Genomic DNA, 16,439 nt, shown 5'->3' on the forward strand with positions numbered 1-16,439 from the left:
GAATTAGTTTAGCACTGGTTCCCATTCCCTTCCACCCCAAATCTATTGATGTGGCTGCACTATGAGTAATTCTAAGGCTGAGCTGGGGGTGGGGTGGGGGCACAGGATTAGTGACATCTGCCTGGGGTGCTGACAGGAGAGGTATGTAGCTTGGAGATGTCGCAGACCTCTAATCCAGTAGTACTTGGGAGGCTGTGGTGGATACATTGTCAACTGACCACCTTTCAAAAAGTTACTGTTTCAAAAGCCAAAATTGAAACCAATCAAGCAGTCAAATAAATAAATAGGGGACAATGAACATTAAGAGCATTCAGAAGGCCCTGAAAGATGGTGAAAACTGGTCAAAAGTCAAAGGTCAAAGGTAGCTTTCCCTTGTTAACCATGGCTTCCTATTTCACAGGTCATTCATAGTCTTGAGCTGGTGTAGTCCCGATCTAAGTGACAACCAGTTAGGTTTTTTTTTTTTCCTCTCCCTGGGACAAGTGTGAGCGCATACACACAGGCAGGTTCCTCTTCAGGAAGCCAGAAAAGGGAACCTATAGACTCTAAGCCTTTGAAATTCTTTTTTCTTTTCCTTTAATTGAACATAGATTTTTTTTTTCTCTCAGGATATATCCTGGTTATGGTTTTCCCTCCATCGACTCCTCCCAGTCTCTCCCCACCCCCTTCCTGTCTGGGGCCATCTCGTTCCAGTCTCTCATTGGGGGAAAAGGGCTTCTAAAGGATAATAATAAAATGAAATGAAAACTAACATATGATAATAGAACAAAACAAACAAAAGAAAGAGAGCCCCCCACAAAAGACCCACTAGTTCACACACCTAGAAATTCCATAAAAACACTAAACTGGAAGCCACAATATATACCCAAAAGAGAAAAATATACACAAAAAACAAGAATAATATACATTTTAAAAAGTTTAAATATGACATTATGAAATAAAAACCTTCCAAAGATGTCACTGAGTTCATTTTACGTTCTCCATGTACTGCCGGGCTTACAGTCTACCCCTAAGAGTAGTTTGTTTTCCTAGAGAGACTCTCTCAGAGAAAACTACATTTTCATTTGCAAGTGGTTTAACCAAAGCCACCCCTTGTAAATGAGGAAAGTGGGGGTAGGGAAGGCTAAAGCAGTAACCAGCAACTTCCCTTTTCCTATGTTCTGGTTGCCACATGTACCCATCGCTTTCTCTTCTCTCGTGGGCTCCCTGTTCGCTTGCCCAAGAACTGGATGAACAGCCAAGTAGGCAGCCATGGGAGGACATTAGTGCAGCTCTTGGGCGTGTGGGCTCTAAAAGTAGACCTGATGTGTTATCTGTGAGACCATGAGCTCATGGTAAGAATTGGTCTTAATTTCCCACTCAGGCGATGATGGTGTTGTGTGAGTGAAGGGCATGTGATGACCCTGGTTGACAACTGGCACCCAAGGATAAGTGCCTTTCCTTTGAGTTTGCCGGCCCCGCTGTGCGCTCTACCTCTCCTCTCTCCAGGGTCTTGGCAATGCCGATCTTTGGCATTGACACCTGAGTCCAGACCATTTGCTCAGCCAAGGGTATTGCATGTTTGCTTCTGATTTCCTCTCTAGAACTTCGCACATGTAAACAAGCATTTCTGTGAAATGAGATGCTGTATACCGGCATTCACCCACATGTGGATCGGTTGTTTTCACAAGGCCTGTGTGTTGTAATCTTGAACAAATCGTAGGTGGACATTACCTGCTTTAAAATCCTGTATTCATTAACGAACTCGAACATTTCTTCACTGTCCCGAGTTTGTCCGGTTTTCTGAGAGTCCACGGGAGCTTTAAGAAGAAATAATATTCACTAGAAAAGCTAATGGTTAACCTTGATTGCTCGAAAAGAATGTAGAAGTCTTTGTTTCTGTCAAACGGCGGAACTTCGTCTGAAACAATGGAGATTGCTAAAGCTCTATTTTTAATTGCTTTCTTCAGCTACGATAAATGCGAGTCTCTCCAAACAAGTTTACTACAAGCAGGTAGGAAATCTCTGCTGCCTGTGTGGCCTCTGTGTAAGGATTAGATGAGTAACCATGACAACCATTAACATGTGTGTGGAGAGCCTTATTTTTCTCAGACGTCATCGCTGTCGAAAGAATTATTAAAACTTGCTGGACACCGTGAGTGGGATGAACACAGGAACGGGCCTGTAAGTTGAGGTCACTCATCTGGGGCTGTCTCTGTTAAGCTTCCCTTCTCTGGCCCCATGCTAGGTGAGAGAACAATACATTTAAGCCAATGTTTGAAATTGGCCGAGTGAGTTCAAGCAGAGCAAAAATGGGAGTCACTCAGGAATAGAAGCTGTATTTTAGAAGCTACATCAGGACCTATTATCACAAGGCAATGTGCTTACAACTTTACACGTGTTTTCCTTTAATAATCTTTTACATGTGTGCATGTGTGTCTTTCCGTGCATATGTATTTGTGTACATGAGCACAAGTGTGTCGGTGCATTCGCATGTGCGTGATAGGCTGGAGGTTGGCATAGGGTGTCACCTCAATTGCTCCTCATCCTTGAGTTTTTGAGATAGGCTCTCTTACTAAACTGGACCTTACTGATTGGCTAGAATCTCTGGCCATGAGCTCCAGGGATCCTCCTACCCCAACACCAGGATAGTAGATGCCAGCCATTGTGCTGGGTTTATACAGTAGGTTCCCGGGATCCAAACCCACATTCTTATGATTTACAGCCATCACTCTACTGACTGAGTCGTTCCCCAGCCCCTCATTCGATCTTAGTACCCACCCAAAGCACTAAAACTTACGTGCCTGCTTTTTTTCTCTTTCTACTTTTTATTAATAGAAGTCGAAATCTAAAGAGCTGGCTTTAAAACCTACACTTTTGTGTGGCAATGGCAATTGGTAATGACTGTTTGCTTGCTTAACGGAAAGCTGCTTGGATCTTTAGAAACCGTTAGTGTGAGAGGGAAGACACAGCTTCATCAAGGGGTCTGCATGTGTGTGTGTCCTTGTGTGTGTGTGTGAGAGTGTGTATGTGTGTCAGTCTGCCTGTCTCTTTGTGAGAGTGTGTATACATGTGTGTGTGTGTCTCTCTCTCTGTGACTCTCTCTCTCTCTCTGAGTGTGTCTCTGTGTGTGTGTCTGTGTATCTGACTGTTTCTCTGTGTGTGTGAGTCTCTCTCTCTCTGTGTCTCTCTGTCTCTCTCTCTCTGTCTCTTTCTCTCTCTCTCTCTGTGTGTGTGTGTGTGTGTGTGTGTGTGAGAGAGAGAGAGAGAGAGAGAGAGAGAGAGAGAGAGAGAGAGAGAGAGAGAGAAAGAGAGAGAGAGAGAGAGTGATGAGTGGCTAATGGAGATGGGCCACACAGAATGGGGGAGACTCCTTGGCCAAATCAAGAGTCACAGACCATTAATGTCTGGGATTCTGTTCCCAGGTGCTGACATTTACTTTTGAATGTGCTAATAGCTTTTAATGAAATGATCAAAGAGTTTAACCAAGTCATTAAGTTTCATTAAGAATTCAGAGCACTGTGTCTGTGTGTCGTGTTGAGCAGAGAGCAATCTTGTACGTGCTTCAGGCACCATCCATCTTGATTTTTAAAAAAACATTGCCCTTTATTTTTTGAGGTTATAATACAATTACATCATTTGCTTCTTGCCTTTCTTCCCTTCAGAGTCTCCCATGCGATCCCATTCACCTGCCTTCAAATTCATGGCCTCTTTTTCATTAATTGGTATATGGTTGTGGTTGTGTGTGTGTGTGTGTGTGTGTGTGTGAATTTACTTCTCTGTCACTATAATGTTATTTGTATGTATATGTTATCAGGGCTGACCATTTACTACTGGATAACCAGTTGATGTGCTCTTCCCTTGGGAAGATCATTTCCCCTGCTCCCGGCATCCCCTAGCTGCCTAGGTCTTTATCTAGGCCTCATGAGCTGCCCCTTCTTGTGTTAAAAATGTCTATTGATGCCCTCTTGTTTCATTTGGGTTTTGATTGGCTTGGAGCTTCCAAGTAGGGTGGACCAGCTAGCTTGTGAGGCCCAGTGACCGCTTATCTCTGCCTCGTCCACATGTGGATTACAAACTTGCACCACCACGCCCAGCTCCTTTTAAAGTCTTGATGTTTGAACTCTATCTTTGGGCTTAAAAGGCAAGAGCGTTACTGACTGAGCCATTTCCCCAGGGTCTCATTCAGAACTCTGAATTCAACCACGTGTAATTTACTTGTAACCAGCGATCAAGTTCAGCTCTATTCAAATATTAAAGACATCATTCACAGGAAACAGTTTAAACTCAAAAGAAGATATATACCATTACACTGTTCTTATCACTACATTTAATGAAAAGTCCTGATTGAGTAAGCGTAGATTATAGAATTTAAGGCAGTTTTCAAGCTGGAAAAATTTTCCATTATACAAATGTCTTAGTCCATCTGAGCTGCTGTTCCAAAAATTCTGCAAGGTGGGAGGATCATAACCATCAGAGGTTTCGCTCTCTCAGTACCTGAGGCTGGAAAGTCCAAAAGCAAGATGCCAGCAGACTCCGTATCTGGTAAGGGTTCTTGAACTGGGTGCCTTTGCGTGAACCTGCTTTCAGGCCCGATAAGTGGTGTCTTTCCACTAAGCTTGCATGTGGTAGAAAGGATGAATGAGTTCCCATCAGCCTCTTTCATAAGGACACTAATCCCTCGGATGAGGGCCCCACCCTTATGACTATTACAAGTTCCTACCTTAGGTTAGGATTTCAACATGTGAAAATCAGGGGCATACAAGCATTGAAATCATAGAGACAAAAACAAAACAAAACAACAAAAACAAAAAACCTTTTTCCCAGCCAGGCAGCATGTTAATGAGCAGGATCACCTGGAGGAGAACCTACAAGCCAGGTGAGTTTGGTTATCCCTATTCTTTTTCTTTTTTAAAAATTTGAAGGGAAGTCTTTGGAGGAAGAATAGGATGATGGTGGTGATGGTGGTGGTGGTGGTGGTGGTGATGGTGGTGATGGTGGTTGTGATGATGGTGGTGATGGTGGTGGTGGTGGTGATGGTGGTGGTGGTGATGGTGGGGGTGATGATGATGGTGGTGATGGTGGTGGTGGTGGTGGTGATGGTGGCGATGGTGGTGGTGATGGTGGTGGTGGTGGTGATGGTGGTGGTGGTGGTGGTGATGGTGGTGGTGGTGGTGGTGATGGTGGCGATGGTGGTGGTGGTGATGGTGGTGGTGATGACGATGATGATACAATAAAGGAAGAAGGGACAACATTGCTGCTTGCTCAACACACAATCTTACCTTTCAGTGTCAGCATGATGGTGGCTCAGTTCCTTCAGGATGCAGCTTATGACAAAGTCCAAGCCATAGCCCACGAGCTGCTGGATCTCACTGGAAAGTGTAAGCTTCTCAAACCACACGAGTCCCCCTCAGAGTGTGCTCGTCGACTGGTAGGTGGATCATGTGTTGCTTTCTTCTCCTGTCCGAGCTAGATGGTAAACAAAGGATGTTGCTGTAAACTGGACTGGTTGAATAATTAGACAGGACGTGGCAAAGCAAGAGTATGTGTAGGAATCACACGCCAGATACAATCTTTGTAGACTTCTAAATCTACATTTAACCAAATTCCGTCTGGGAGCCCAGGTTCTGAGGGCCAAGCACTCGAGGGAAAGAATCAGTGACTCACAGCTCTGAAGATTAGCAGCTCTGTGTTGGTCTCTCTGCCCGAGTCACCAAAACGCTGGTGTCTGACATCTTCCTACAAAGAGATTGAACTGAAATGAACATAAATTAAAAATGTCTTTAAGAATATGAAAAAGAAACAAATATTTTTACAGATTCCTTTCTCAGTCACTAGAAAATTAGGGGTATTGTTATGGCTTCATTATAAACCTCTATATGCCTATACATGCCCAGCAATTTCAGTGAAATAGGAATTCCTTGGGGAGATATGTTTAGTTTTTCAATTGAGTGTGTGTGTGTGTGTATGTGTGTGTGTGTGAGAGAGAGAGAGGGGGGGGGGCAACTTGTGGAGAGAGAGGACAACTTATGGAAATTAATTCTCTCCTTTGACAGTGTAGGTCCCAGGGTTTGAACTCAGGTCATCAAATTTGGCCGCAAGTGCCTTCAGCCATTGGGCCATCTCATACCCCCTCCATGGAAATTCTTGATGAACACTAACATTAGAACACAGAGGTTCTTTGAGGTCTATCCCGATGGGGCTTCCTTAGTAGCCACACATCGTTGGAAACGCCTCATATAGTAACTTGTGGTTTTGCTTGACTCGCAGGACTGTTTGTTAGGTCTGTGGGAAGGAACTACAAGACAGCTAACAAAGTACAAAACTGATGTGCAATTTTGGTTTTGTTTATAGAAGCACTGGCATTTCCTTCATAAAGATTAGGATTCTGAGTGTTAGGAATGGATATGAAAGACTCTACAGAGATGTTGGGTGTCACAAGGGAAACCTACCTTAAAATGGTTTTTAAAGCTAATTGAAGAAGGGTCCCTAAAGTAAATTGAAGAAATCCACAAATCTTCTGGCTAAGAACTTAGAAGTTGCCAATGACTGTTGGAAAAGACAGATAAAAGAGGGCTAAAAAGCACAACTGGATGCCCTTGAGAAAGGGCTATTTTCAGAGTGCCTGGATGGACAGCAAAGAAATCAAACCAACCACTTAAATAAAAATTTATTGACAATAAATAATTTTATACATTAAAAAAGAACCCTTAACACACACACACACAAAAAAAAAAAAAAGAACACAGAGGTTCAGGATCCGTTATGCTAAATAATGTAGCATACACACGAGGAGTAACTTTTCTTCGTTGTAGAGTTTCCTGCTCCATCTCTTGGGCTAATGCCTGGGTGTGGATCACGTGCTGGACTCTGTCATGGGTCTACATTTTAAATGGAGGTTCTGCCAGTGGCTGTATGAGTTTTTAGAGCAATCCCTTCTTTTAAAATTTCCATTTCCAAGGATGACTTTTTTCTGTATTTATTTCTCAAATGTGAAACACTTGCCAGCTGAGGTTTACCAAGCGCTGTACGTTTACGGCCAATTAAAACCATTTGAAAACACTGAAATCATTACAACTCCAGCTGTAAAGCTGACAACACACGCAACACACAAAATACGTTCCCATGGAAACAAAACTAAAACCGAATAGGAAATAAACCAAATTAGCAGTGCTTTTTTGTTTTTGTTTTGTTTTTTGGTGGATAGTTCTCCTTAGAAATATCCTGCCCTGGGTATTCTAAATCACATCTAGTTAATTTTTCAAAAGCCGTTCGATCGCTTGGGAACGAAGCAATGCTATAGGAAAGGGAAACTGGTAGATTCTCTGTGATCAACAGCTAGCAGGTGTGAATTTAGATTTTAAAACCCAAGAGGGGCTAGAAAGATGGCTCAGTAAAGACACTTGATGCTAACCCTGACAGCCTGAGTTTGATGCCGGGAGGGAACCCGTACAGTGGAAGGAGAAAATCGTCTTCCCCAAGTGGTCCTCTCCCCTCTATACCTGCTCCTAGGCACACACGCTTACCACACGTAATAGGCAAATGCATGTTTTTGGTTTTCTTTTTTAAAGTAAAAGATTTGTACTTAAAAGTTATGGCTGGGGGCTGACATGTAGTTCAGTCTGTGAAATACTTGTACATGTATGAAGACTAAGTGCAGGTCCTAGTAGCTATGCCAGGTCAGATAGAGCAGCGCATTTCCTTAACGCCAGCCGTAGGGACCAGAGACTGGTAGACCCCAGAGCTTATTGATCGGTCGTTACAGCTGTAGTTGTAGGTTATTGATCAGTCGTTACAGTTATAGTTGTAGGTTATTGATCGGTCGTTACAGCTGTAGTTGTAGGTTATTGATCGGTCGTTACAGCTGTAGTTGTAGGTTATTGATACAGTATAGTTACAGGTGTAGTTGTAGGTTATTGATCGGTCGTTACAGCTGTAGTTGTAGGTTATTGATCGGTCGTTACAGCTGTAGTTGTAGGTTATTGATCGGTCGTTACAGCTGTAGTTGTAGGTTATTGATCGGTCGTTACAGCTGTAGTTGTAGGTTATTGATCGGTCGTTACAGCCGTAGTTGTAGGTTGAATGAAGGACTTCCTCTTAGAACTAAGATGAACAGTGATGGAGAAAGACTCAGCATTGACCTCTGCCTGTGCACATTCATGTGCATGCACTCTATGTACGCACTTACATGTATATGCACAGATGTGCATACGTGCACGCAGAACAAATAAATAAAATTTAAAATTAATTAAAAATACACGTGTACGCATGGAATGAATCATCAATCGAAATTGAAGTCTCTGTGTCCATGGATTTTTGGATCGAAAGCTCAGCATAGTGTGCCCAGTTTAAGTTTCTCATGGTGAGGACTGCCAGTCTCCTACACTTCCCCTGTACGTCCCCCTTTCCTCCAATAGATGGCTACCTTCCTTACACATGTTTGCGGCAACCAAGGACTGGTGGATAATCAGGTGTTCACTGACTGCTGTAAGAGAAAAAATGCAGCAAGACTCAGGTGCTTCCTGTCGTACAAGAAAGACGATGCAGACAGCCGTGATACACCCCTGATGCCAAGGCCTGAACTGATCTGTGCGATGGCAGAGGAGGGTAACGTGTCCCTGAAATTGAGGTAAGCCACTTCTCTTTGACATCGTCTTTTAAAAAGAATATTTTTTTTTTACAAAGTATAGTTTCCAATTTTTAAAGACAGATCCTTTCGCATACAAAATTCTCTGGAAGCAATGCTTTATTATGTAGAATTAAAATGGAAGCTTGAGCTATGATTCTTTTCTTTCTCCTTCTAAAAGGGATGCCAATTGATATCCTAGTGGATAAATAAGGACTGGAAGTGTCTGAGGTGGATGATTAGAAATGATGAGGCCCTGTACAGGGCTTGCCTCTTGGATTAGAAGAGCAGTAGAAAACAATACTCAGTGTTGTCGTGAGAAACGATCTTAGTGCTAAACAAACGCTGAGGTTAAAACGGCGTTAACACCTAGGGAAGTAAAAAAGGAGGGCTGGTGGCTGTGTGCTCAACAGACAACCTGACCAAAGACAGACAAGGCTCTGGGAAGTTGGCAAAGCCACTCTAGGCAGCCTCCTGCTGGCTCCCACAAAGCCCACGTGTCCCCTGTGAGGAACACAAAGAATGCCCTGACCTTATCCCTCGTGAACATCCCAGCACCGTGGATAGATGCACTTTGTACATGTTTGCATCTAAAGCATCAGAATGTAAAGGGTTTAAACTGGAAGTAACAATGGCTTCTAAGCCGACTGCTACCTATTCCAGGAAGGAGGCCACCCCAGGGATGACCCAGGGGAGGAGAAATGGTGGACTAAGATGTCAATCCAGATTCCAGGGCTGTCCTTTGCCTATGCTGCTTGGCTTGGTCCTCTTGTCCTGTGGAGGGAGACTTGTGCCTCTGTATCCTTACCGGCTGACGTAACCATGTCTGATGAGTTATTGTTTGAGTGCCACCGTGTGAGTTCATCTTCTTTGGAAGCATTAGAATCAAGGTTGCTTCAGAGCTCGGGTTATAAGGGAATTCAGAAGGTGCCATATCTCTCTCTCCAGGTACAACAAAGGGTCCAGTTGACTAGGCTAACCTAGGAAAACCATAAAAAGCAGAGAGCACTGGGGACAGAGGCCAGTAACAGGCCCCCGTCCTAGTGAGATGCATCGATGGATAGCAGAGCCCCTGAGGGCTGTAGCATGCAGTGTGTCATTTGAGCCAGGAAACAGCAGTAACTGCAGATTAAACAGAGGGGGCTTTTCAGGAATAAAACATGGACTGTGTGATTCTGGGATGAGTGACGGTACTATGGTATTATTAAGATCACAGTCTGGAACCCTAATTAGCATGGAGTTGCATCTGTTGAGAGCCAAGTGCTAACAAGTAGTTAGGATTTAGAGCCAGGAAAGAGCAAGAGAAACTGTAGCTCTCATGGAATGGGGCTGGGTCCATATTGCTTGACTCAGGCACCAACATGAGGACTAAGGCAGAGATCTGGTTGCTGGATCTGGGGTCTGGGAGCCTGGTGGTGATCTGACAGTGGCTTGTACACGTGTTAGTCTAGACCAGGGATAATTGAGGAGACTCGATGACATGGAGCTGAGCAACCCAGACCTGTTCACGCTTATAGGGATGGAACGGACCTCGGAGGTTTCTGGAGTTTCATGAGAGAATCGTATGGCCTTAGACAGTGTCACACAAGTTCCCAGGTGCCTGGCATTAAGGGTAAAATATGAGGATAGCTACTCATGTACTAAAGTGCTACCTATGCATGCTGTTGTTTACCTCAGGCTTCAGGCAAGCCCAAAGCATCCCCACAGCAGATGAGGTGTACAACCACGGAATGGAACTGTCAGGGATGTGGGTGGACGTCACACTCCCCAGCTGAGCTATACACCTTGATGAAGTGTCTGCTCTTGGAGGTCTGCTGGTCAGGACTTTAGCAGAGAGAGACCTTCTCGTTCCTGGTCTCATTGGCTCTTCACCCTTGTGCCACGAAACAGGAGCTTCTCCCTAGGGCTCCCTCAGGAATGGGAAGATTCAATATCTCCGATAATTCCTTTTCGAATGAAAAGTTACTATGTGCAAATGTGTGTGTGTGTGTGTGTGTGTGTGTGTGTTTGTGTGTATGTGTGTGTGAAAGGATAACTCTGTGGGACCATTTCTTTCCTCTTCCCTTGATCTGTGATTTGGCTGTCAAACTGGTCACCAGCTAGCATGACAAGTGCCTTTACCACTGAGCCATCTTGTTAACCCCTAGGTTGATTCCTGTGACGCTCAACTGGCTTGACTAGAAGACCTGGCATTCTTCTGTTAGCTCTTCCCTTTGTGACTCTGCTACATAGTTAACTACAGTGCAACTGTGATTTCCATTTTGGCTTCCAGCCATACTTGGCTGCTTTGACATCGGCTACCTCAGTTGTTTTTTTGTTTTGTTTTTCCAGCTCAGCTCAAATCCTGACAACTCTTATTTCGTGACTAACTGGATCTCAGATGCCTGTGCCTTGGGTTATGGCACCAGGAACATGTGTTTATAAAAGAAAGAGGATTGAGAGTTTTGCAAAGAAATAAACGGTCAAGCCTAGCAGCTGGGCGTACCCGTCCAGTCATCTTTTATTGATCAAGGCTGCCAACTTCACTACAGAGGCTGGGAAAGTAGTGTTCCCAAGTACACAGGAAAAGGACGTGGGTTTGTGCGAGCATACAAGTTTGGTCTATAATGCCTACTTGTGCTGGGTGCATATACGTCTTATATATGAGTCTGTTTTTTTAAACATGTTCCACAGGCAAGAATGAGGAGACATGATTTCAGAGAATTCAGTAACGAGCAAAAATACTGAATAGCAGGTCTTAGAGGACAATGGAATTAGAAAGAACTTCTGGATGACCTTGAGAGACTTCTGACCAAACTCAATACTTGTAAAGTCAATAGCTGACCCAGATGGAGAATCCTACACATCAGTGCAGCTTAGACTATTGAATTTCCCACATGCATATCTCTCTAAGTGGAGAGAACTAATTTCTCATCATGGTTAGCCCGCCTGACACAGTCACTTCATGCGCACCCAGAGAATGATCCTGGTGCCTTGTTCATCGTGAACATTTGGTGGTTCTAGGCAAAGTTCTACCAAATCTCAATCCCTGGAATTTCCAGAAGTTTCAGACAGTCGGAAAATGAACAAATGCTGCGTGTTTGAAATGCCATTGGCAAATGGGCCTCGGTGGCAAAGCTCACAACTTTCCAATTGTCAAATTACAGGTATATCTATGAAATGTCTCGGAGATATCCATTCTTATACGGACCCACTCTCTTGACCATGTCTGCTTGCTATGAAATAGCCGTTCAGTCATGTTGTCAAGAAGAAAATGCAACGGAGTGCCTGCGGACCAAGGTATTGTATACTTGTAGCTCGGTTGTTTAGGAAATTGTGGATTGTAGAGAAGCAGCGTCACGTTACCCCACAGCGTGCCAGAGGTGCACAGTCTGACGCTCTTCTCTGGACCTAGTATATAGAGTTCATTTCATAAAAGACAGGTAAGTAATCTTGCAACGTGAGAAGCATGACAATTTCGGAAAATAAACATTTAAGTATTCCAGACACGGTTGCTAAGTAACCAAACAACCCAAAATTCAGAGATGCAAAACAATGATTTTTTTATTACTATTAGTGTCTGTGAATCAGGAACTCCAGAAGTAACTCACTTGGGGCTTTCTGGTTCATAAACTTTCATGTAATTGTAATCAGATAACATCTGGATCTGGGATTCAGGAGGAGCTGGAGTCCCCAGGTGTTGGTACACCTTCTCTTCTCTTAGTGTACAATTTCAGGTATGTGCGTGTAGTATTCTTGCCTAAGCTACTTTGGGCTGTTTCATGGCATGATGGCCAGAGGGAAACTGGATTGTTTACTTTTAGCCAAGGCTTCAGGAAGGAATCTTCTAGTAGACAAAGATGAGGCTCCATAGCCATCTGTAATCTAGCCTCTGAAGTCATTTCTACCACATTCTCCTGTTTGAAACACCGTAAGACCTCCCTGTTTGGAGAGGGCCTGTATGTAGACTTCTTCTTGCTGGGAAAACAATGATCAGTTCCTTCTCAGAAAAACACGGGACAGGAGATGTTTTAGTCTTTTGACCATCATTGGATAGATGCAAACCAGAGGTTCATTTTAAGATAAAAATGCAAGCGTGTGTGTGTGTGTGTGTGTGTGTGTGTGTGTGTGTGTGTGTGTGTTGGTGTGCTCATTAAAAGTTCTAAATACTAACAGAGCCATGTTTGAGAGGCCACCAGGCAGATTTATACATGCCATGCTGAAAACTAATGATAATTTGATAACGATTATAGTGAATAGTTCAAGGCTACGTATGACTGATTTTTGTCTTGATGTCTTTATTGTTCTAAGAAACCATCCCATATCCTCTAAAATTCATAGAACTGTATCTCTTTCTCCTACCTAGTTCTTTCCTGTGTATTCAAGAAAAATGAGGTATCCTGAAAGATTCTGCTAAGAACTCCGCAATTGCATTATTCTCCGTGAAAGCTCTGTGTTTAAATTCCAGACCTCCCATTATTCTCCTGGTGGATGCTGGTTCCTTCAGACGGCAAATCTCAGCTCCTAAGCAAGCCATTTCTCTTCCCTCTTGGTTTCACTTCAGTTAAAGCCCGAAAGCTCATGGTTATGCACTGATGTCTGTCTCCTTGTCTAGCATGTCAAAATAAAATACAAATCAGTTTGCCCGTTTTCACGAGGGTCTCTGAGGCCTCATGATGTTCTGATCACAGGCTCGGTTAACATGCAATATAATTGATTATGTAATTTCCTCCAAGGACAGAACAAGAGCAACTTAGAACAGACATCGTCGCCAGCAACACTGTGAGCGTCCCAATGGGAAGACATCTTGTCTAGCTCATGGTATCTGCTTATGTTAACACTGCGGGGCATGGTGTACACTTAGAGAAATTTCCCAGTGAAGAAAACATTGTGCCTTGTACGCCATCCTTTTAGGTAGAAATCTAGGGTTAAAGAAAACAAATGTTTGGAGGTAAAGAAGTTAACATGCACTGCAGAATTGAAGCACCTATTAGAGTGGTTTGAGGCTCGCTCAGGATAAAAATGGGTTAATGACTTGGATAAAAGAAAGCACAGCTGTAAAGTGACTTTTGAGTCTCTTCTGGTAGGTCTCCAGACCTTACTTTGTTTATGAAGCTTTAAGCCAAACGATCTTTGGGGAGGGTGAGGTATTATTTTTGCAAAAGCCTTGTCATGTTATGTCTTTGCAGTTATCCCCTCTTAAGTCACTAGGTTGAAGACTTTCGAATGTCGAGGACATCAGTGATTTCTAATTTTCTTTCTTTTTCCAATGGTGTTGTTAGCATTTTCCGTCGCTAACACGTTTCTTTAATGAGTTGTTTTCTGTTTGCAGTTAGAGCCCATCAGAAAATATATCAGAGGAATATCTGCAAGGCATCGTCATTTATGTGAAATTGGCACCAAGTTCAGTGAGGAAGTAGCAAGCGCGGTGTAAGTTTCCTGCGTGATCGCTTCTCGGCCTTTTGGCTAAGATCAAGTGTAGTTTCCTGCGTGGATCTGTGTGCTCTGCTGCTACGTCATCTGCTTTGACTAAACTACGTTGAAAAGTCATTTACTGTAGGACTCTGGCACGGGGCTCTTCACGGCAATCTCCGGTTAGGTGTACGGGTTCAAGCAAGGTGGAGAGAGCTCGGGGAGGGACTGGGAAAAGCTTTTGCCACCCTCAGCTGCTGGTCTTTCTCCTTCTGGCCGCTGCTGCTACGCTATGGTTTCCAGCCGGACAGAGCCAGCAGGAGACTGACTAGCCGGCGAGGGGTGCAGGAGAGCTTCTGGCTGTGATTTCGGGGAGAGCAGATCTCTTCCTAAGCAGCAGTGTTACAGCTCTTATGACAGAAGCTCTCAGACGAAGGAATAATTCCTACACACCTTTAATTCTGAACATGACAGTTTTTTGGATGGGTCAGACCTTATTTACATATTCGGGGGCCTGGTCCTGTTTTTATGACTGATCTGTCTGGAGCTTACGTGACCTGTGGTCACGTCCTCACCTGTGGAGGAGGGGCTTAGGGCATTGCTCTACGGACTGGTCTGTCTTAAACCTCTCTACAGGGGTTTGTGGTGGGCGCAGCTACGTGACACCCTGATATTCTGGGAGAATGGGAATGCACCTGCCGTCTTTTTTAGGGTCCCCTGGGGATTCAACCTGTCTCATCCAGGAATCAGGGTACCTTTCACTGCCCGAAACCCCACAATTGACCTGTTTGTCAATATAAGCCTGGAATCTTTCTGTTTTTGTTTGGGTTACCATTGCTATAAAGAGACACCATGACCTAGGCAACTCTTATAAAAACCATTTAATTAGGGCTATCGGACAGGTTTGGCAGCAGGCAGGCATGCAGGCTAGAGGAGCTGAGAGTTCTACATCTTCATCCAAAAGAAGCCAGGAACAGACTGGCTCCAACACGTCAAAGAGAAAGGTCTCACAGCCCACCCCACAGTGACACGCCTACTCCAACAAGGCCACACCCACTCCAACAAGGCCACACCTCCTGATAGTGCCACTCCCTGGGCCAAACACATAGAAACCATCACACTTTTCTACATTTGTGCTTCGCATCTGTTCAAACGTGGCACAAGAGCTGTGTATGAAACCACATAGTCCTCAACTGGTCCCAGTATCTCCTCCGTTAATTTATCACAATTATCTCTGTGCATGATAGACTTTGGGAATTAAGGTCCAGAGAGCTAAGCCTGGAGAGAGAAAATATACACTGCTCTTACAGAGGACCCAACTTATGTTTCCAGGAGCAAAATTGAATGGCTCACAATTGCCCACAGCTGTAACTCAGCTCTGGGGGAACCCGCTGCCCTCTTCTGGACTTCTCGGTCCACATATGTGCCTTTTTTATACATTGGCACACACATTCATATCATTATAAATAAAAGTAAAATTTAAAGAGAAGATGTGGGAGTTTGGCTGGGCATGGAGGTATATTGGCTATAATTTCATCATTTGAGAAGTAGATACAGAAGGATCAGGAGTACAAGGTCATCCTGGGCTACATAGTGTGTTCAAGGCCAGCTTGGGTTATTGGGGGTGGTGGTGGTGGTGGTGGTGATGGTGGTGGTGGTGGTGATGATGATGATGATGCAGAGACTAGCTGAATCTCCCTTCCCAGTAAAGAACAGAGAAATACATATCTTCTTTTCTCTTGGAACTAAGGGATGGAGGAGGCCTTAATGCATCCTCTCCACCTTGAATTCATGATTTGTTTTTTTTTTTTTCTTATCACCATCTTCCCCAGTGAGTGACAGCACTGGAGTTCCTGAAGGGCAGGGATATTTTGTTTCCAGAGAAACCCCAGAGTCTTGACAATGGGCACAAAAGAGCCCTGTGCCTCATTCAGTTTTCTTTGTGCTGAGGCTGGCCATCTTTCTAAGATTATCAAAGTGTATGTTTCAGTGTCTCAGCAACTCAGCTTCTTTAAATGCTGAAAATTGCCGAATTTCACATTATTGAGATTTGATATTTGTGTGGGTCTGCACATCGGCACCAGGTCGGAGAAAACACACCCCGATTCTTGCTAATTTGTTTAGACACTTTTGGTTCCTTGAAGTGGAAATTCAAAGTATGGAAGAAAGGGAAGGAGGAAATGTTTTCATTAAATTATAATCTCAAAAATAAAATAATTACTAAAACCAGAATGTTATGCTCATTCTAAGAAAAAAATAATGTTTCGATATACTTAATTTTCTTTACAGAGAATTGATTCTACTCACTAAAAAGCAACCTAAAGCTAATTTTTCCGAAATTGCCAAATTGACCAGGGATGTTAAAAATCTGCATGCGACCTGTTGTGAAGGGAACACATTAGCCTGTGTCCTGGGCAGGGTAAGACATCTCTTCTTCATAGTT

General features: G+C 43.7%; 1 protein-coding gene and 1 non-coding gene across 2 annotated transcripts in view; both read left to right on the forward strand.

Moving 5' to 3' along the window:
- Window positions 1–1,777: 1,777 nt before the first annotated feature.
- The window catches only part of LOC116912269 (alpha-fetoprotein-like), a 41,314-nt gene continuing 26,652 nt past the window's right edge, over window positions 1,778–16,439 (forward strand). Inside the window, exons 1-7 of the mRNA XM_032916257.1 lie at window positions 1,778–1,993; window positions 4,807–4,858; window positions 5,269–5,410; window positions 8,397–8,608; window positions 11,752–11,884; window positions 13,917–14,014; window positions 16,286–16,415. Of these exons, the coding sequence (XP_032772148.1) occupies window positions 1,909–1,993; window positions 4,807–4,858; window positions 5,269–5,410; window positions 8,397–8,608; window positions 11,752–11,884; window positions 13,917–14,014; window positions 16,286–16,415 (852 nt within the window). The 5' untranslated portion in view covers window positions 1,778–1,908. The remainder of the gene's footprint in view (window positions 1,994–4,806; window positions 4,859–5,268; window positions 5,411–8,396; window positions 8,609–11,751; window positions 11,885–13,916; window positions 14,015–16,285; window positions 16,416–16,439) is intronic.
- On the forward strand, window positions 6,160–6,290 carry LOC116912964. Its single transcript, XR_004389531.1, has one exon. It is a non-coding gene; the product is annotated as a small nucleolar RNA SNORA18 (small nucleolar RNA).

This window comes from Rattus rattus, chromosome 11, assembly GCF_011064425.1.
Source record: "Rattus rattus isolate New Zealand chromosome 11, Rrattus_CSIRO_v1, whole genome shotgun sequence".
Taxonomy (NCBI): Eukaryota; Metazoa; Chordata; class Mammalia; order Rodentia; family Muridae; genus Rattus; species Rattus rattus.